At 37.6% G+C, this 22,679-nt stretch overlaps 1 protein-coding gene across 1 annotated transcript in view; it reads left to right on the forward strand.

Moving 5' to 3' along the window:
- The window catches only part of LOC101860235 (6-phosphofructo-2-kinase/fructose-2,6-bisphosphatase), a gene marked incomplete at its 5' end in the record, with an annotated part of 34,978 nt that overhangs the window by 8,526 nt on the left and 3,773 nt on the right, over nucleotides 1–22,679 (forward strand). Inside the window, 10 exon segments of the mRNA XM_013091498.1 lie at nucleotides 555–651; nucleotides 1,849–1,915; nucleotides 2,803–2,937; nucleotides 3,954–4,137; nucleotides 5,288–5,361; nucleotides 5,763–5,834; nucleotides 6,640–6,786; nucleotides 8,054–8,158; nucleotides 9,885–9,926; nucleotides 11,169–11,256. Of these exon segments, the coding sequence (XP_012946952.1) occupies nucleotides 555–651; nucleotides 1,849–1,915; nucleotides 2,803–2,937; nucleotides 3,954–4,137; nucleotides 5,288–5,361; nucleotides 5,763–5,834; nucleotides 6,640–6,786; nucleotides 8,054–8,158; nucleotides 9,885–9,926; nucleotides 11,169–11,256 (1,011 nt within the window).

The following is a 22,679-nucleotide window of genomic DNA, read 5'->3' on the forward strand; positions in this document are numbered from 1 at the left end:
CCCCCTTCCAAAAAATTTTGTTTTGTTTTGTTTTGTTCTTCAAGAAGTAACAGCTCCTTTGTCTTTCATATTAGCTGTTTTTATTGATGCTGTGTCTTTTATAGCAAATTTTTCTAGTCTAGGTGAATAGTTAGGTACTTTCGGAGATGACTGCTATGGGTGTACCATTAACTTATATAGATGTGGTTACTCAATGGAATGAAGATGATATATATATTCAGTCTGGCGTAACTCCTGGTTTTGGTTCTGCCTACTGATCCTTTGTCCTTGCCTACCTTTCATTTTTTCCCCTTCTGTCTTGTTGTTTCTGGGTTGTTTTTGTCCCATTCACTAAATGAGGCCAAAATCTCAACGACATGTTTTACATTACACAAAGTGTATTCATACAATGATTAACAGCAGCCCCATGTCTGTGACTACAGAAGGTGGAAAAGGCAGTGATACGAATATGAGGAAATTATTCTGGAAAGTGAAACAGGCTGGTTTCTTTTTTAAATGAAGTTAAATCTTTTTTTACTCTCTTCAAAACGAGATGTGTTCAATTGTGTCTTCAGTGTTCAACGTCGGAGAGTACCGGCGGGCCAAGACAAACATGTACCGCAACCATGAATTCTTCAGGGCAGACAACCAGGAAGCTCAGGAGTTGCGCAGGTGTGTATGCTTCACTGAGTTGGTTTTTCTAGCTACTAGTTGCAAATTTCTTTTTTATTGTTTTACTTGGCTGTTGGCCAAAATGCATATGCTGTCTTGTGCACAGTACAGGTAAAATGCACAGTATAAATGAAATGGTAAAAAAAATATGTCATGGATGGACAAATTACTACAAAACATTTCCTCACCCCACATCCCCCACCCACCTTTTCCACATAAAAGACAGGACCAAAAAAGAGACCAAGGCTCAAATACACATGCAGTTGTTGCATATGCTTTTGTCCCTTGTCCCATTGTGGAAACTTGAATCTTGTGGAGGAAATCCAATATCAGTGGGTTTGTTTCATATATACATGTACAAGCTGTGGAGACCCATGGTCTCCGTAGGTTCTTTTTTTGCTGTTGTATTGCTCGTGATAACAAGACAGATCAGTTTTCCCTTATCTTCGCCTGTCTGAGTTTTCTGTTTTCTTATTAATATTAAAGTTCAAAGAGTGGGTGGTTGACGGGTGCTCTGGTGTGGTTTGCTTCTTCTTTCCTATCAAACATCTATCGTCTTTATCTCCCCTCCTTCTTTTTTATGTTTGATACTCTCTTGTAACACCTCTAATCTTCTGGCGCTCATGTGACCTTATGCAGTTGCGAGCGCCTTAAAACCTCTTCTAAAACAAAAAGTTTAAAGACCATTTAAGGCATTTGTATTGTCTTGTCTATAAAGATTAATTTCATTATCTATCTGTTAGCTGATGCATTTCATTCCACTGTATTATCTCATTTTCCCAGAGACATACAATTTTGTTACATATTGGCATTATATTATGCCACTAAAGTTGCATACAAAGTAACTGTTAGTGGCTGTGTAGACATAAGGAACAATATCCCAGATACACTGTCATAATACCGTGGTGGAATATTAACTGCACTTAGAATTGTTTCTTTTACCAGTCAGTTATGTAATACTAAATAAAAGTCTCGGAGCTAACTGCAGGGGGATGGTGGATGCTCTGGTGTGGAGTTTGCTGCTTGTTTCTTATGAAACATCTTCCGGTCTGATCTCTCGTTCTTCTTTTTTGTGTTTGTTACTCGTTTTTAACACCTCTAATCATCGGCACTCGTATGACGTAATTGTTTTGCAAGTGCCATAAAAAGCTTACTAAAACAAAAAGCTGACTGGATTTCAATCTCTTCTCTTCACAGTCGTGTGGCCATGTTGGCCATGGAAGATGCTGCTAAGTTCCTTGAAGAGGGTGGTGGTGAAGTGGCTGTAAGTATCAAATTTTCTGCTCATGTTGGAAACAAAGGCGGAATGTTTCCTTTGTCGTTTAGGCTGTGCAGATTTTGGCTGCTTTATGGGGATCAGAGATAGGGAATATTTACTGTGAGCAAAGTGTCTTGTCATTTGCTTGGTCTTAAATGCTTCCTACTCTGTGTGTTGTTGGACATTGGAAGCCAGCAAAAATAGTGTCATGGTATAATGGCTACTTTTTCTGTCAGTGAGATGTTCTTAAATTGCTTTTAAAAATTAACTTTTTCCCATCAGCATGTATATTGGCTCTTTGGCGTTACAGACAAAAGACATGGGGTTTCTACTTATGATATGTACCAATAAAGAAACCAAGATGTGCTTCTTGATATCAGTTTTCAAAAGAGATAAAATATATTCATTTATTCACCTCAGAATGGATTGTTGAATCTTTGCAAATTAATGTTTGTTATTCTGGTGTTGTACAAGGGGAAATGAATTAAATTCATGCAAAGGAGAAAGAAAAGAAAGAGAAAATTTAGGATTTGACACCTTGTGTCAGAAATGTTTTATAACATATGATTACCTTAGAAATGCATAGTTCTATCTGATATTTTTGGCAGTTTTGAGCTACTGGACCATAAGGTCAGAAACTAAATGTTCTATCTGCTTTATCAAAATCGTAAGATTATTCGGAGTTTTATTCAAGATTTTCAAAGAATTGCTTTCGTAAAAGTTTGACATGTTGTGGAACTCAAAATTTTTAAGGTCAAATTTCTCAAAACCTGCCACTGAGCAGGCAGAACTTTGTAATTCTGAGATAACAATATGTCAGTGGCACGGTAAAAGGTATCTCAGGTTTGTTTTATTTTAATCAATGAATTCCTATTTCCCTGTCTCATACACAGGTAGTGGATGCAACAAACACGACCCGCAGGCGCAGAGATATCCTGGTGGACATCTTCACAGTGCAGAGAAACTTCAAACTGTTCTTTGTGGAGTCTATATGTGAGGAGCCTGCCATCATCGAGGCGAATATTCTGGTCAGTGGAGGCATATGCTTCTAAATTTTGCAAACATGACAGTTTACCAGTTGGAAATAATCTCTCTGTTAAAAAATCTGATTGAATGCAAATCTGCTCTAACTATGCTTATAAGAAAGAGTTAGTAATGAAGTCTTACTCACCTTGCTAGGAAGCTCGGCAAACTGATACATTTTCATCTTTCTGTTGTCTCAGTGTTTGTCTGTCTGTGAGTGAGTGGTCGGCAGGTTCTTTAGTGTGTTTTGCTCCTTCTTTCCTATCAATCTTCTCTCATTCTTATCTCTCCTCCTTTTTTTTTGCATTTGCCACTCCCTTGTGACACCTCTGATTTTTTTTTTTTAACGCTTATATTATTACCTAATTATGTGCCGTAAAACTCCCACAAAAACAATTTTCTGGCTGTTCTCTGAGAAGGGGAGTCAGATACAGTGAACAAAATAGAGATTCAGATAGTAGAGCAAAGGTAATAGTTGTTCTGTTGTTCATTCTTTGGGACATTAAACTGCAATAGTAAATAATGGCTTTTGAAAATGTTTACAATTAACACTTTCTACACAAGCATCTGTATAGTGAGTGCTAGTGGATAATGTTTGAGTCCCTGGGTTAAACAAATTTTCTTTCAGGGGATTGATAAACTGTAAAGTGGTTATGTCTTATTATTTTGTCTCAAGTTATGTGGCCTTCAGGGCTTTAAAACAGGCAGTCTTCCATTCATACATTTACCAAGGAGTACTTTACAGTACCCCTTGACATTTACATATTTATTCTTTTTTTTTTTTTTCAGTCATTCTTTCTTATAACAGACTCATTTTTTGGGTCATTGATTTTATTCAATTTTACATTGTCTTTGACACTAATTTGGTTGAAGGATGCCACTGGAAGTTCGATTTTCTTTTCTTTCCCTCTGTTGTTTCCATCCATCTATTTTACACATTCTCCGCACACCAAGTGACTGTTAGCGCATTGATATGCTTCTCTATACTTAAACGACGCCGAACTTGTTTGTCCTCCGCCAGGAGGTGAAGGTGTGCAGCCCTGACTACGACGGCATGGACAAGAACACAGCGCTGGAGGACTTCCTGAAGCGCATCGAGCACTACAAGGACGAGTACCAGTCCCTGGACTACAAGCACGACAAGGATATCTCATTCATTCAGATCTTCAACCAGGGCGAGAGGTTCATCGTCAACAAGCTCGCTGGTGGGTCTATTGTCTTGTCTGCATTGTGGGGAAAATATTTGAAGCAGAGATGGGGTTTTTATTGGGGGTGTGTGTGTGTGGGGGGGGGGGGGGGGGGTTTTACACCTGAAGGCTATCTCGCTTATTACTAGACCAAATTTTACCAAATTTCACACATATAACAAGCATAGTGAGGAGTCTTAAATCTGCAGTCAAATTTGAGAAAAATGTTTTGTTTCTATGGATACGGCGGCCATATTGGATTTTGTTGACATGTCTTACGTCATGAATACCGCACTTATTCCTCATGGAAATTGATTGTCTTTTTGCATGCGTGTTAACAAACATTAGATCTAAAAATTTGTCTGTTGTTTTTTTCCTAAACGAATTAAAAAGTTTTTAATGAATTTTTTCCTGAGGTAGCATTCAAGTTTGCCAAAAAATCCGTGAAAATCCTCACTCCAGACACCACCAACAAAAATCTATTCCATATATCAAAAATTCAACAGACACATTTTTTAGTATTACGTCTTTTCTACATTCTGTGAAAATTTCATGAAGATTGGGGGAAAAATTGTGGAGTTATTAAAAAAGTATAGAGAAAACTCGCATTTTGAGAAAACGGCTGATAAAGAAAAATAAAATATTGACTTTATGAGGAAATGGTGGTGACAAAGATGCCCAGTATGGGGGAAAATGCAGTTTTGGGGGGGTTCTTATGTGATGAAATAGTTGTAGGAGAGGCTGAGGAAGCTAAAAATGCCTACAACTCAAATTCCATAATTTTGAGCCGAATTGGGACTTTGGGGGTGTAGCCCCCCCTTAAATTATTAGTTGTGTAAATGTTAAGATAACTTAGGGGAGGAAGAGATAGTTGAAAAACAAGGGTAAACTAGGTCTAACAAGAGGTTACTCACTTACATACTTGATTTGAATACCCGTTGTTTTGACGCCAATTTAATGGGTGGTTGGCGGGTGCTCTGGTGTGGTTTGCTCCTTCTTTCCTATCAAACATCTATCGTCTCCATCTCCCCACCTTCTTTTTTTGTGGTTGTTACTCACTTGTAGCACCTCTAATCTTCGGCACTTATATGACCTTATTGTGTTGCAAGTGCCGTAAAACTCTTGCTAAAACCAAACTTACGCCAGTTTCACTTTTTTTTCTTTTCAGGCCATTTACAGAGCAGAGTTGTGTATTATTTAATGAACATTCATGTTTTACCTAGGACGATCTATTTAACAAGGGTGAGTTCCAATGTCTTTGTAAATTTGATAATATCATTCTATTCAATAAGAATATAAGAATTTCTTTAAAGATTTCATCCGTTTTGTCTGAAAATGGTATTTCTGGATGATGACAGTAAAGTTTAATTATTATTTTTCTAATTAATTATCACTTGTATTTCTTGAATAATGAAATGAAGTATTTTAATTCTTTTGTTTTCTTTTAAGAGAATTATACTTACTGACTGTTAAACTTGAATCATTTTGACTTTGATGTACATAAACTTTTCACTCACTTTTGTTCAGTTGGAATCAAACAGTTTTCATTTATGTATTTTACTTAGTTTACAGTATTTTATTTAGTTCTGTAGTATTATTTGCCTGTGAATTCTCTTTTGAATGTTCTTTAATTGTATTTCCAGCACGGAGAGAGCCAAATGAACCTACAAGGTCGTATTGGGGGCAACAGTGACCTCAGTGACCAGGGAGAGATTGTGAGTAATTTTTGTGTGCCGAACAAAGTTACTGGAGCTTAAATTCTCTGTCCTCTTTGAACAAGGCTTGACTTTTAGTATGTGGAAAGGGAAGGCATTGCTGGTCCTTGAATTACAGCACTAAATAGTTAAGAATGTATGATGTCATATGTCACTAAAGGTGTTGCCATTCCTTTATTTATTATTTCTTGATTGGATTTGAAGTTAAAGGTACATGCACTTTGATAAAAGTTAGTTGTTATCTTGGTAGCTGCAGAAATTAGGATGTGATGAGACTTTACATCATCTTCATACACACCTCGAATTTTAAAAATTTGAATGGGCACACCCCCTCTCACACCAGCCCATCCACCGTGCAGGGCTGCACTGAGTTGCGGGTAGTGGTCACGCCTTGGGTTAAGTTAAATATGTGTATATATTTCTTATAAGCATGCAATTATCTTGTAATTTGTATAATTAATAGAATTATTTAGGTTTTATTTTCAGTAGTAGACTTGAAATATACTGCCGTAAATGGAAAGTAAAGGTCCTCCATTTATTTGTCTCTTTTCATTTCATCTCATCTCTTTTGTTCTTTCTTTTATTCACGCATTGTCTGATTTCTAACTGTGGGTGGTTGGTTGGTACTCTGGTGTGGTTTACTGCTACGTTCCCATCAAACACTTATCTTTCTTCCTTCTTTTCTGTGTATGCCACTCTTTAGTGATGCCTCGATTCTTCATTACTTATATGACCTATTTGTGTTACAAATGCCATCAAACTTTTACTAAAACTAAAAAGACTTCTGACTGTATTTGTATTGCAGTACGCTAAAGAGCTGGCTGACTTTGTCAAAAAGGAAAATATTCCAAACCTCAAAGTATGGACGAGTGAGTTGAAGCGGACCGTGCAGACGGCACGCCACATCGACGCCCCAAAGGAGCACTGGAAGGCTCTGAATGAGATTAATGCTGTACGTGAGCCTGTACCTCTGTGCTGCTTTGACCCTCCCAGCTCTGGTTACATCCGCCTCACACTATTATTAGTCTTTTTTTGTGCGTGTATATATATAAAAGTTTGTGAATGGGGACAGTTAACTTACCGTTTCATGGGATTCTACATCCCGAATCATATCGACAGACAAATGTGACCACAAATTGGTTGCATATATCGAAAATCAATTTCGTGGTTTCGTCGGTTTGGTGAACAGTTTTGGGTCTGAGAATTGCACAGAACATGTCATAGGGCTTATTTTGTGTCTTATGATAAGTTATAATTCATTGAGGATGCAGTGGCGGAGCGGTTAGTGGGCTCGTCTCCGAAATGGAAAGTCCGGGTTCAAGCCTCGGTTCGGACACATTTTTTCGCCCCCTCCTGTCCACCCAGCAGAAATGGGTACCTGACTTTGAGTTAGGGAAGTAAAAGTGGCCTGGAAAGGAACTGGCCGCCCTACCACAATATACCAAAGGCCCTGGAAATTGTCTCACAAACAAGGCAATCCGCAATGTCCGGATCGGATACGGGAACAACTTTACTTTTTATAGATCACTGTCTTTTCTTTTTTTTATGATTAGTGTTTTCACTTTGCTGCCTGTTGTCTGCTTTTTGGGGTATTTTTAATCAATAAGAATTCTTCATTCAAAATCAGCTGTTAATGTTGTGCTATGTTATATGTCTGTTGAATGTAGCATCCTCTGTTGTTTGTATGTTGACTTGCTTTTCTCAGCACTGTGTGACCATTGTAGTGTTGCGTATCCTCTGTTGCTTGAACAGACAAAGACTTGGCAATATTAGTAATGATATGACAATGGAATACCTGTTCTTACTCAAAGCGTCTTTTTTTCTTTCCCTCTGTTATTTCTGTTAGTCTGTATTGTATGTTTCCCTACCAGGACTTGCTTCTCTATTTTAAAGATCTAAAACAATCTGAGCAATAAAATCCTCTTTCTGTTCATCTGTTACTTGTTTAAAAAAAACCTCATTGGATGGTATTGGTAGTAGTTGCTCTAGTGATGTCTGTTAATTCTACTTCTTTTTATTCGAATTGACCTTTATCTTATCATGTTACTAGGGAGATGTTGTTGCTGACAGCCTAAGAATTACATCTTTGAAACCTATTGTTATTATAATTGATAATTGCTGTTGTTGTTGTTGCGTTTATGTTGCTATCTAGTTTTTGTTTATGGGAATAGCTGACAGTTGCTGACACGTGTATATATGTGTGTGTGACTGACTTTCAGGGTATCTGTGAGGGTCTGACCTACGAGGAAATCCAGGCACAGTTTCCACAAGATTTTGCTGACCGGGACCAGGACAAATATCACTACCGCTACCCCAGCGGCGAGGTACATGCTCTAACACTGTGGGACATTTAATTTACCTTCACCATCCCCCACTTTGCTATCATCAAGAAAGAGTGGGAAATTCACACCCCCTCGTACTCACTTCTCATACAAAAGTTTCCACAGTTTTTCTGTGCATTATAGACCCTCATCTCTTGTAATTCTGAAATGCATACAGTTTACTCCTCAGTGGAATCTTATTTTGCACTAGATTGCCTTTTTTTAAATTGTAAAAAGCGGTAGATTGGTATCCGCAAGTCGTAATCAAGTAGGATAGACTCTCAGAGTCTGCTTTCATTACCCCTTTCTCTCCGACTCCTTTAGTTAGTAAAAGAGATGGTTATATTTTTTGCTAATGTCTTTTCCTTTTAATTTGAATAGAGAAATTGTGAATGGCTCAGGGATTTGTTTGTATGGAGAATTAAGTGCATGGTTAGATACTGACCCATGACAGGGATGTACTGGATTTGATCACAAGAGGACTATTCAGCAGTGAAGAAAAATGAAAAAGTTTTGATTGTTATTTTCTGACTTCTGTTTGCATGTGCCGTGATTGTGTGTATTAGTTAGAAAGAGATAGAGGGATGGGGAATGGGGTATACACTATTCATTCATGTCAGAACCATGGCTGGAGAGAGTTTTTAAGACCAGTCACTTTACTTTTACCTTTTCCTAAAGGATGCTTAATTTTTAGTTTTTGCTTTAAAAGAATAGTGTTGCAAAGGATGCTCTTCTCAAGCTTGCCTATGTGCTGTGCTGTGTAAGTACCACTTTAATGATGGGACTTTCTGATTTGGTCATGAGTGTTTCTGGGCTTTTCTTTCTCATAATAGTGTTTCAAATTTTGGTCTCAGAATTCCAAAACTGAGTCCTGCGGGTTTGATAATCAATGATGGGTATGAATCTTTTTCTATGAAATTGTTTCAACCATTAACAGCTCATACAATAGACCAATGATGATTTGAAATGAGTTGTCATGTAGGCACATGTTTGTGTGTTTCATTATTTTCAGACAGCATTGGATTTGTTGGGCTTCAAATTGTATTTGCAGACATAATTATTGTTGTTGTAGTAGAATTTCTTTATTTCTGAGCTTCTTCTGTCTGTGAGTTGTCACTGATTTGCATGTAACATCCTGGAAGTTGTGGTAGAGAGGACTCACAGGGAAGTGCTAAAACGTGCACTGTCTTATGTTTGGGTTTATAAATGCACAAAACATTCAGTTTTCAGACATTTTGCTGTGTTGTAGTTTTCAGATAGTGTACTATGTTTTATTTTTTAAGCTTTTGATTTGAACTCCCATTGCTGTTGTAAATATCTCAATTTTAACAGCCATGCCCGCTGCTGTTGCAGGTGCTGTACTTGTGTGTTGTTTGACTGAAGTCTCTGTACAGACATGCTGTTTGTATTTGGGTTATGCATGCTGTGTTCTTTTCATTAATAGCCACTGGACACTTCGTTTTCGTAATGAAAACCTGAACAGATTTGTTTTTGTGTATATGAAAGTTTATGCTTATTGTAATGATATTGCAGATGGTTTGCAGGAGCTCTTATGTGGTTTTCTACTTTTTTCTTATCCAACCCCTATCTTCCTTAACTCTCCCTTTTTTGTGTGTTTGTTACTTTCTTGTAACACCTTTAGTCTTCAGCATTTATATGTCCTGATTGTGTTGCAAGTGCTGTAAAACTTTTACTAAATAAACAGTATTGCCCTTGCTGTTCTCTACAGTCATATCAAGATCTTGTTGCGAGACTGGAACCTGTCATTTTGGTAAGTATCTCATAACAGGTCCTTGTTGGAAGATACAAAGATGTTTGTGCTCATGGACAGAGAGCAACCCTCTGGGGCGGTGCTACTGACTGGAGTGTCTTTATGCCTTTCCCAAAGGGGAGACATTAACATGTTCTTATGCACTGTAGAATTGTAAATGGGCTGATTCATCAATGTTATGCTCATGACTGTGCCTGAACTGCAACAAGGAACTGCTGCTTTTTCTGTCCTAATCCTTACTATCGTCATTTTCCTCTACTTCTTTTTTATGTTTGTCATACTCTTGTGACCTTCTATTTCCGGAGTGCCTTGATAGTCAAAGTAGACTTTGTGCTGTTGAAGCTAGAGAGGTGAGCAGAGTAAAAGATCTGATTCCCTGTAAGGACTTCTCTGTTGACATCCACCCCTTGGCGCTCATATGACCTTCTGCAGTTGCGAGTGCCATAAAAAGTCTACTTAAACTAAACTAAAAATACTGAGCAGTTGATTTGTGTGTATATATGTAAGAGTGTGGATGTGTTGATATATGTGTGGGAGTGTGTGTGTGAGAGTGTGTGTGTGGATGTGTGTGTGTTTGTGTTGACATTTGTGTGTGTATTTACCATGAAGCAGTGTAGCTTTCATGATAATATTGCAGGGCGTTTTTCAAAACTGGTTCAGAAAAAGAAATGAGAAGAGCTATATTAACCCTTGTATTAGCACTTTTCTGGTAAATTTCAAAAAGATTAGTCTCTCCTGTTATGTGCCATTCACGCACCACCTGAAAGAAATTGAGATTATTATAAAGCAAGAGCAGAGGTTTCCTTGTATAAAGTTTATTTGCATTTTAGAAAAATAAATGGGGTTTGACAGAACAAGATCAAGTAAATGTTTTATGCCCTGCAAGTTTCAAAGCTACCACAACATGTCTCCCACTTGTTATCACACACAATCTCATAGTCCGAATTAAAACGATTTCTTCACAATTTAGTGTGGTTGGAAATGAATGAAGATCTGATCATATTCTAATGTAGTAGTATGGAATCCATTTATACTCTTACGTTGTGAATAGTCTCCAAATGGTTTTTTTTCAATAATGTGTCTTGAGATCTGTTTTACAATACACTTTTGCTTAATTAAAACTACAAAAAGTTTCGAGGAAATTTACTCTATCTGTACTTCACCTTATTTCTTATGACCTGTTTGAATGTAATGACCTAACACCCCCCCTCCCCCTACCCCCTTCTCTCTCCCTCTCCGCAGGAACTTGAACGTCAGGAAAATGTGATGGTGATTTGCCATCAGGCAGTGTTGCGTTGTCTGCTGGCCTACTTCCAGGACAAGAGTGCCCGTGAGTGAACCAGACTTACTCTGTTCGGTGACGGCCTCAGAGATTACCCACTTATTTGTCACTTTACTGGCTGGGTGTTTGTTATTTGCAGTTTGTTAACGTGCTCAGATACTCTGTCTGTCCTCCACATGATTTGCTACCCTCAGTTTTTGCCCCTGCCTTTCAAACCCAACCATTCCTGCCGCCCTCCCCTCGAGTTGTCAATTCCTACAACTGCTCACCCCACCCACACTTTGCTCGCCACTGTTTTGTCCTCACTGCCTCACTCCTACTCACCCTACCCTTGCCCTAGCTTTGTCTAATCTCTCTCCCTCCCTGCAATGGAATTACTTGTTTTTGTTCTCACTTTCCGTTTGACTTTGTGCAAGTCTTGAAATATGTGAATTTGCACCTCTTGATCGGTAACGACAGGTGTGAATGTAAGGTGTTCCACAATGAAAACCATGCCTTTGTAGAAATTGCTCCGACCAAGATGAAATGTCTCCCTTCCACAAAAACAGTTTTTTTTTGAGGATTTACATGTTATGTTGGCAGTAAAGGTCTAGTTGAGGTCTCCCTTCTTAAAATAAGTAAAAATCATCTCATACACTTGACGCCATGGCTGCCTCCAATGTTGGCCCGACAAAGAGTGGGAACCCTCGGATGTACATAGTTGGTCTGGTAAGTTGTGAATGGAGACCTCAACTAGACTTTTTCCATGTTGGCTTACTTTCACTCGAAGTTATAACTGGTAGGCCCTACTTCTTTACTTTCCCTCTGTTGTTTCTGTCTGTCTGTCTTACTTTTTCCCAGTACTAAATGACCATTATTAAATTGTTGTGCTTCTCTTTACTCAGACAAACAAACTAACAAACAAATGAACAAACTAATCACCCAGAGTTAACTTACATTCACTGAAAGCCTATTTCTACATCAGATGGTAAGATTAAGATTCTCTGTGAAAATTAATTTTTTTGGTTGGCTTTATTCATTTATTATTGTAATGGATTTTAAAAAAAACTTTTATTGATAGTTTTAACACTGACTATCACTCAAAGCTTATGACTAAAATTGAGCATAGTGAGCTATATGTCTCTTTTTGAGGCGTCTCCAGAAAAAGCTTATGTATTTATTTTCTATGCTTGAAAGCAATCATCATAACACTGCTAATAGAATTCTTGATATGTAAGTGGATTCTATACGTACCGTGTATGTGGCACGATTCTTGGAAATCTATTTACAGTCAAGTATATATGATCACTGTATGATGAGCTATTCTTAACTTTTAATGTTATATATTCATATATGATGCCATTTACTAAACTGGAATCAAACACAGAAATACACCTGTGCTCTTTCCGCCTTCGTTACTCTGCTTCTGAAGGACATTTTTTCGCTGATAATGTTCCGCCTTCTTAATTTTTAATTTTCCTCTTTTCACTCTTGTTATTTTCCTTCTTTTAGATATTATTTGCAGCGCAAAATTTTAATAGTTCAAAGAGGATTTTCAATTTGTGTTGCTTTAGAGAGCATGTATGTGTTAGTCAGGTCACAGGGTAGTAGTGAATTATCTGAAATGTGTCATTGGGGGGAGGGGCTGCAACACCTGCGTTTAATTTTAACATGGGTCATAGTAGTCAGTAATCCATCTTCTACACAGCAGTGTCCTGCCGACACTGAATAAACATCAAGACTTCTTGGAACCGATTTGGTTTCCCTACAGTGAAAACATCAGACTGTTTTCTGTTTGTAGATTAGTTCTTTAGGCTTTGTCTGCCCTAGTTATGGAAGGTGTTGTCGTGTGAGATCAGCTCTATTTTGTGCTGTATTTAAGAGTATGCTCATTCAGCCATATGGAGCCTGTTGCCAGTATGAACACATTTTGACCGTTGAATCTTTGTCAGATAAGCTGTTTCAATTCAGGTTCACAACCTGCTGGTGATAAGACCATGCAAATTTGGGAAAAGAGTGTGTGGTTAATCATAATGTAACTGTTGATTGTGTAATGTTCTCATCTCTGAAGTAAGATAGTGATGTATGAATAGGGCCCAGAAAAGTGTAGCGAGTTCTGAGTTCTAACACAGGAAAAAGATGGATTTTGGATGAAGGGCCTTTTTGTCAATGTCAAAGGCATCAAAAGAAAGAAAAATGAAATGCATTTGCTTAACAGTCAGGATCTATGTACATTGTGGAAAAAGAATTTATAGACTCTAAACTCGTTGGCTATGCATAAACAGTCTAAGCCGTGTTTAAATTCCATGGAAATAGAATTGATAAAAGGCTTACTTTGTCTGGACAAGTCCTCCGTGTTTCAGTGTATGTGGGACTAAACAACTAAACAGCACAAAGTACCTGTCTTTTTCATCACTTGATGTCACTGCTGTACCCGTCTCCCTCTCTCTCTGTCCGTCTCTCTGGCCGGTAGCCTGTTTGTAACTCACACTTGCTCTCACACACACTCACATTTCAACAATATGTTTCTGAACCTTTTCCCGTAATTCTACTTCTAGATTTCTTTCTTTTTCCTTTTCTCTCTATCCCTGTTCATGAATGTCTGGTGATCTTTTGTGTATTTGTGTGTGTGGTCTTCTTGTATATCTGCGCGTGTTGTTTCTGTTTATGTACATATTGCTTGAGTCCGCATTTCTATTTGTCTTTCTTTGTGGTCTTTCTCAGACTTCCTCCCTTTGTACATTTGTCTAACCCTTCTCCTCCCCTCCCTCACCACCGCTCCACCCTTACACATTTACACACTTTTCTGTCCTGGGTAATGATTCTAAGTGTTTCCTGCCTGTCCCTGTCTGACTATATCCATAACCTTTTCTTTCTTGTGTAACTTTGAGCATATCAGTGGCTCGGCGCAAGTGTTTCCCATGTGGGTTAATGACTCAGTGACCTCTCACTAGTGTGTTGTTCTCGCCACTAATTCCCGCTTGTGGATGTGATGATATCTGATGTGTGTGCTCATGTTTGGTAGGCATGGTTCTAACTTTGACTACTCTGTGTCATATATTAATTATTAATACCTCAGCACAACTTTTCTCCTTCGAATTTTGTCAGTCTGAACATTGCTAGTCTGGAGTGCTGTTAAATATTTGTAAAGAGGGGTCAAATAAGTTGGATGTCTTTGCAAGGAATGAATAAGTATCCACCATATGTCAGCTTCCCTCCATTTCTTAGCTCCTGAAACCGAAAACAGTCTCTCTTAAAGTGGATTTTCATGCCTTTATCATTTGTCTCGCTCCATATTATCACCAAGTCTATCCATTGCTGCATTCTCTCTTTATGGTGAAATGTATTCTGAACAACTACATTCATCGAAATACTAGTAGCACTGAGTGTGAGGAAAGGATCAATGATTTGCATTCTTTTCATCTCCTAATGTCTTCTCAGGTGTAGAGTCATTACTAGTACATCTTTCTCCTTCACCTGGAGAACAGTGTTGACCAGGGAGAGGATGGCCCTTGGTTTGAATCCTCAATAGAGTGTTCTGAGTTTTAGTTCTTTTGAGGAGTTTTTAAGGCCATCCAATCATTTGGCTTGGTCCAATCTGAGATGGGCATTAAATTTGGAGGTCCCACCTCTTAACTAACTTTACAGTGTTAAAAGTCTGTTTACCGTATGCAGCAACCAGTGAGTTTTGACTTCAGTCTTCATTGGCACTGTTGTCTGTGATAGAATGGTTGGTCTCATCACCTTGCATGAGAAAGGCATAAGTTGGATTCTCATGTGCCGATTGTATGTATACTGTACGAGTATCTCTGTGTTTTTGCTGAGATGTATCCCATGCAGCCCTTGCTTGATCTTACAGGTAAGGCTAAAGAAAATTGCCTCCTGATTGACCGTCTAAATCTTGTTGACTTTTGGTCGTGGTTATTTGCTACTTGTTCCAATTTTCTAATATTGATGTCTAAAGAATTCCTGTATCTCAAGGGTCTGTCAGTATCTCTATCTTTGCCCTCATTTTATCTCCATCATTCATCATCACCCCTCTATTGCTCAGATGCACACTTGGTGCAAAATGTTTGGCTCATGATGTCAACCAACTTCATTACTGTACTGTGGTGCTGATGACTGGGATTTTAATCCGTGGTGTTTGACTAAGTACACAATCCTATTGAATATAACATTCTGTTGGTGGTTTTGTTTTTTTGTGTGTTGAAAAGAAAATTGTAAAAACTTCATTTTTTTTTTTTTTGGAACTCTAACCTTAACTTCAAAGCCTCTGAAGAAAAATTAAAATCTGTAGAAATTTTTTTTTTAGAACCCGTCTAGATCTATTGGGAAGAGACAGGTTTCTCTACTACTTGAAATAATTCAAAGCATGGTCTTTGTTAAATTATTTCCTACACTCTCTAGAGATTGCTGCATTTTAGGTGTGAATGCTTTGCATCTTTCTGTCTTGTTCCTCTTTTTTCCTTCCTAAATTGTATTTTCTTTCTCATTTTCCCTTCTTTTTGTTTCGTTCTTTCTGTCCTTCCACCTTTCATATTTTCTTTGTATATTTGGAGGGCACCACTTCTAGGTGGGTGGTTGGTGGGTGATCAGGTGTGGTTTGCTTTTTCTTTTCTGTCAAACATCTGTATCGATCTCTCCTCTTTTCTTTGTATGTTACTCCCTAGTAATACATCAAATCTTCGTCACTTATGTGACGTATTTTTGTTGTGATTGCTTTAAAATTCTTACTGAAACCCCCGGGGGCTGTGCTTCTGACTGAAGTGTGTTTAGGCCATTCCCAAAGGGGGAAACATCAACATCTATAGTTCTTATGCACAGTAGAATTGTAATTGTAAATGGGCTGATTCATTAATGTCATGCTCATAACTGTGCCTGAACTGCAACAGGGAACTGCTGCTTTTTCTTTCCCAATTCCTTACTATTGTCATTTTTCTTCTACTTCTTTTGTATCTTTGTCACACTCTTGTGACCCGCTCTTGCCGGGGTGCCTTGACAGTCGAAGCAGACTTTGTGCTGTTGAAGCTAGAGAGGTGAGCAGAGTAAGTCTGATTCCCTATAAGGATTTCTCTGTTGACATCCACCCCTTGGCGCTCATATGACTTTATGCAGTTGTAAGCGCCGAAAAACCTCTACTAAAACTAAAACTAAAACTCTTTCTGAAACTAAACTATAAAAAAAGCCACTAGCTGGTCGTAATTCTCTCCATCTGTTGTTTCTGTTTGTTTATCTTCTTTTTTTTCCCCTCAATTACTGATCATTATTTTGCGGATATTCTTCTCTTTAGTCAGAGCCGTAATGTTTATTTATCCATCAGTGGCTCGTATGTTGTGACCTTCTTCTTGTCTCACTGCCACTCTATCTAGTTCTACTCTATACCCATCTCCTTCTCTCCCTCATTTAAAAAAATAAATTCTAAGTGTAAACTTATCTGACTTTGAGCACTCATAATTTTATACCATTCTCTGCTGTTTCTTACCACACAAAATATTATTAGTTTCACACTGTATTTTTGCATGATGAAGTCATTTGTTTGCCTTGTATAGGTGCAGGCCTTTAATTCCTTTTTTTGTGGTTTTTGTATTATCAGTTTGAATTTTGTCTTTCTTTCTTTGTTTTTTTCATTTATTTTTTATATTTTATATTTTTTTGCTTTTTTCTTCTCGATGTGTGCATTCAGTCTTTCCTGAGCAGTGTCTGTAACCTCATTACATTCAGGAAGCGTAGTCAGTATTGTAGCAAAGTGCCCTCCTAATCCTTCCATTTGTTTGTGCATTTCCTGTCTTCAAAGGAACTAGAGGTAGAAGAATTGTGGAAAGACGTGGTCGCATTCATTTGCTAACTCTTGATTTGATGGAGTGACAGTCTGAGCTTATTTTTTTTCTTCCCTTCTTTTTGAGTTTTTTGTTGTTTTTTTCTAGGTAAGATTATCTGGTAGGATTTTTATGTTTCTTGGCACCAAATAATTATTGAGATTGTTTTTTTAAATCAGATATTACAGATGTGAGGTCAGTGCTTTTTTTAGAATTGGAAGTATGTAGGCTTTGCTCTAAAACTAATGTCCTCAGCTCTTTGAAAGTGAGTCATTACTAGATGTGCATTACTTTCTCTCAGTTAAAATTCAAGGTAAATTTTGTTGCATGATTCATCGTTTTTTTTTTACCTCAGTCCCAGGTTTTTCCTAAATTTAAGACTGTACAGTCTCAGCACATGATTTCTTCTTTGTACACAATGCCAGTGTATTATTGGCTTTCTTTTCTTAGTTGGTCATATCTTGAAGCCTGTGATATAACATAATATAATCATCTTAATTATTTTTCCGAAGCAAGTTGAAATGAGGAAGTTTTTTTCCCCATTGTTTGTGTTATCCTTTTTTAGAGGAAACCCCACATGTGGATATCCCTAGCGCGACGCTGGTACGCCTTCGAATCTCAGGTAGTGGGTGCGTGCGGGAACAAATTCCACTGCTCAGGTGGGACATTGTCTTCTACTACGTCCTCTTTTTAGTCACAACCCCTCCCCCTCCTCTTGCCACATACTGTTCTTGTCTCTCTTAATTACACTTGTCCTCAAAAATGACAGCAATACCCTCTTTCGTCTGTTGCAGATGTTCAATTTGGAACCATGTTCAATGTCTGCCTTCATCAAGCTGTGTTTTATGTGCATTGTTATTACTCCCATTTAACGTTTTTCCAGTTGATTTTTTTTTTTTTTACCCATCTGGTTTTTTAAAATCCCAGCAGGGTATCGATGTTTACAGATATGTATATATTTATATATCTGACAAGATAAAGATTTTTATGGAGTTCATTCAAAAGAAGGCTTGCTTCTTGTAGATTCTGCTAACATTAGCCATTACTTTGTGAGTCTGTAGTCTTTCCCTCGACAATGAGGCCAAGCCAGACATTGAGAGAAATGATCATGGTTCCAGTGATAAATGACTGCCACTACCAATTAAACTTTTCCAAAGCTGATTAGTAGTGAATTTCTATAATCTTTCTTGTTTCAATATGTAAACAGGACCTTGTATTTGTCATTTCCGTATCACTTTTTGATACGCTTCAAGAATTTTTAGGCTGACAAAAAAACAAAAAAAAAACCCTCACAGTGTTGCCTTTATATACCATGTTGACTTAAAAAGTTGTATGCAGTTTTACTATAACTTTCAAAGCTGAAGATTACTTCTGTCTCACCATGTCTTTTGGTGCTATGTCTAAAGCTTATGAAGTTTTACCTCATGGTTCTTCGGTGTTGCTTTGCTTTGTTATCCCACTGCACAGCACTATGCTTTAAAAAATGTGTATATTTTATTGTACTCGGAAATATATTGGAGAAGATGAGACATCTGGGCTGGCCATATATTGTTAATAGCTTTTACAAAATGTAGTATAGATTTATATCTTTTTGAAATTTTTGGTGTGGTAATAAAAGTAAAGTCTCGCTCGTTACATCAGAAATTACTTCTTTCTCTCTCTTCCCACCTACATTTCAGTTCATATCATTTCATTTCATACATTACAAAATCTATGTCTTTGTTGAGAAGAAAGCGTGAGGATTTTGGGCGGGAACAGGCAATTTAGCACTGAGTCAGTTTTGTCTTCAAGTGAAACCTATTTGATAAGGAGGTGCTAATCTTTTTAAAAACGATCGATTCACGTCTGAATGGCAGTTAATCCTACCATTGTCTTTTTTTTTAAAGACAATGTCAAATTGCCATCTTGCTCAATTGAAGGGTGACAGTGACCAGATTTATTTCCTTCCCATTCTTGTTTGTTTTCTGTCCTTCACTTTTTCTCCCAAAGACACTGCTGTCTATATGAGATTTTTTAAAAATCTTTTGTGACACAAAAACAACGTTTTTCAGTTGCCATATATGCGTAGGATCATTCTAATTATATTTGAGCAGTATGTTCACTGAATAAACTACAAAGGGGAAAATGTTGTGAACATGTTATGGTCAATAGCTTCAGAACAGGGCAAAATTGTCCACACGTTTTGTTGAAAAATAGGTGTTTAGTTCTTCAATGCTACTTGAGTCTGTGCATTAAGTATACTTCTGTGTACAAGCCATCGTTTAGAAAATTGAGTTAGATTACCTCTTGTCAGACACTCGTAAGGACATAAAGTGCTCTGCATGTAACAACAACATAAACAAGCGTGTCAGTTTGTCCTCTCTTTAGAAACATTTTACTTACAATGTTTATCGAGTCTCTATTACAAACCCTGAATATCGTTGACAACTTGGTTACTTTCTCGCTCAGCTTAGGTTTGTCTAAAAATATCTTTGTCTATAATAAGTCATGCGTCTTATATTGACTGGCCGGTTCCGTAACCTTGCTTGTATCTGCAGTGTTTCTTCCCCACTTGATCTTCTACTACATCATAACAGTTATATAAATCTCTGACTTGTTGTGTGCCTCAGTGTGTTCTAAATTACATCCTGGTAAAAGGTTTATCTTGAACTCCTAATATGATGTCTGTAGTGTAAAATTACTCTCTATTTGTAAGTTACTCTTCTGTTTGTTTCTCTCACACTGTTCTGTGAAGTTTTCAAAAGTGCAAGAGTCTCTTTTTAGTCACTTACTGATTCTCTGGAAGAGTGGAGAGTTGAGTTAAAACAATGGCCACAGCCTACGGGCAGCTATTCTTGTTATCTCTTTTGCTTTACAGGGCTGGCTTAAGAAAACTGTTTATCCAAATTAATTTGTCTGATGACAGGAAAAAAGTCAGAAAGTGCATAAGTCGTCATGGTCATCATAAATTAAGTTGTAACTGTAGACAAGTAGAGAGGAAGCTTAACAAGCTTTACTTAAATGTTGGTGGGCTGTTGTTAATCATAATGAATTTTTTTTTTTTTTTTTTTTTTAATTTGAAAGTGTTGCCAGTCACCACAGTCTTTATATCATTTAAAACTTTTCATCTCTTGTTCGTTTTCCTGTTTGGTATGTCATTTCAATTCTGGTGTGCGCAGTGAATCCGGTGACTTACATTCCTTTGCTATTCCGGAAGGTAAATGAAGTTTCGTCAATTGACAAGTATATTATTTTGTTTGGGTTTGTTGTTTTTGTCCATCTGTCTGACAAATTCTCCACTTGACCTAACCTTTCTTGATAGTCTAGTCAACAAATGATTGGAAACATCCAGGAAGAGGATTCATAGTTCTCTGGGTTTGGTGTGCCGATATCAAAGCAGCATAATTCGTCTTATCCACTTGTCTTATGAAGCAATCACAAACTTTGGCTGTTTCAATCTTCTTGGGGGTGGGGTTGGGGGTGGGGTTGGGGGGGGGCTGTTGACCGTGTCCGCTAGACTTTCTCATTCTCTCTGCCTTTCTCCAACTCTTTTTCTCTCTCCCTGTCTGTCTTTTACTCTCTTCCTATCTTCCCTTCCTCCTTTTTCCCACTTCTCCTGTCTTTCATAAATCAGAAGTTTACATGACTTTTGTTGCACCTGTAGTGCAAATAGTGGTGCATTTTTTCCTGTTTTGTATTTACTGGGAAATGTTTCGTATGGGCTGAAGAGATTTTGACATTTTTAATAGCGGCTTCAAAATGGCCCCGTGTCTCGTCTTTGTGGATGTAATTGATTTCCTTTTCCTTTTTGAATTTTCCATCATGATGTCCGTTTTCTTGTTTTGTTGGCTCAGTCTCCGTGGATGTAATTGATTTCCTTTCCCCTCTTCAATTTTCCATCTTGATGTCTTTTTTTCTTGATTTGTTGGCTTCGTGAGTTCAAGTGAATCAAGCAGTGTTATGCCTGCTGTCTCTGTTATGTATGATCGGAGCTCATGTCTCCCTTTCAAGTCGGGTCATTTTGCTGAGACCTCTAAGTCAGACTTTTTAGGGATGGAAGCTGATTCAGATGTTAAATATTTCCAGCATGCCTAAAGGAATGTTCTACTCAAAACACAACAGAACATGTATGTCTTTTGTAGTGACTGATACTATTTACTTCACCGTGTTCTGAAACTATATGCATCACTATTGCCCAAACATCAAAAGAGAATAGTAGGGTGTAGTTCCTAAATGTTATTATGTATATTATGTCAAATCATACAGGTAAAACATGTTTCTGATTAGTGAGTTTCAGTTTAGGAAAATCAGGTGCTGGTGCAAAAATGCTTTGCAATTTAGCTACTATTTAGCTTAGACCGAGGCCATGATGAGATTTGTAAAAAAAAAACAAAAAACGTTTTGATCTACATAGTTTGATCATGTATTGGGTCTACGCAGTACTGTGCTGTTGTTTCTAAAGCTGTCTGTATAAATTCACGGAGAACAAGTAACTAAGGCTTTTTTTTTACTAGTTTGATTTAATTATTTTTCTGAGAAAGTCAAAAAAATGTTTACTCTTTCATTTCTTTATGCGCCATTGTTCCCTAAACTATCATGGCAACAACACCTGTGACAATGAATGTTCAGGCCTTTCTGTTCCAGGCCAGAAATATGATTTCATTGGCTCTTTGTTTATTCCAATTTCTTTTGGGGGGGGTTTTAAAACATACAATGAGCCCATACCGTGATTTCATGGGCATTATTTTGGCCTGCGCTTTGAGCTTGGGTTGTGACCATAGGTTGGGGAAACCAGTGTTGTATATGTTGTCAATTCCATATGCTTTGATCGTTACATTTTGCCGTGCCTATCTTCCTGCGTTCTGTACATCTGCCAAGAGGATATTGCTGGCCTGTTTTACAGATGTTGCTTTTTTAAAAATGACTGGATCATCCAAGATTTTCCTCATTTGATTTTGTCATTTTTTAAAGTTTCAAGTTGAGATTATTTTTCTACTGTTTCAGTCTTTCTGACATTTTTATCTAGTAGAGCATGTGGTATCCTTATTTCTTTTGTATGTTCTGTCAGCATTTCTTTTCTTTGTTCTTACAACCTAGTAAGTCCTCAAAATTTTGCTCTATCTCAGTGGCACTGCATGGTTTGGTTGACGAAAGTTACGCCAGCCTCAGTTTTGTTCCTCTTTCTTTCTTTCTCGCGGCTTTTTTTGCCAGGCCTCGTACACTGCCCAGCGTCATGGTTGCCAAGTGCCAAAAAACAGTTTGTGGCCAAATTGTTCATGACTTATAGCTATAGCAAGCGATGACATTGTGGGCTGCTGGTGCTGAAATTTATTGTTGACCTTTAAGCCTGATAATAACGTCATGTGACATTCAAAGCGTGTTTTATAAAAAATTGGATTTGTCAGAAAAACCCAGTTTAAAGATCCTGTCTTCAGGAGCCTGAACATATTGGAGATCTATGTTGCTAATGCTCATTAGTTAGTAACTTAAAATGTCTAAACAAAAGCCCTTCTAGAGTTTCCAAACAAGTTGTGTGTCATTACTTTACAGACTAAGGTATTAAAAAAAAATTACTCAGTCTTCAAAGACATGACAGAATAGCTGATTCAATATGTTGTTTTTCTTGATGTACTTTAAAGTGTAACTTTTTGATTATTGTCAAAGTAAAATATATGGATGGACGGTTGAGCTGTGGGG

The sequence above is a fragment of the Aplysia californica genome, unplaced genomic scaffold, assembly GCF_000002075.1.
Source record: "Aplysia californica isolate F4 #8 unplaced genomic scaffold, AplCal3.0 scaffold00038, whole genome shotgun sequence".
Taxonomy (NCBI): Eukaryota; Metazoa; Mollusca; class Gastropoda; order Aplysiida; family Aplysiidae; genus Aplysia; species Aplysia californica.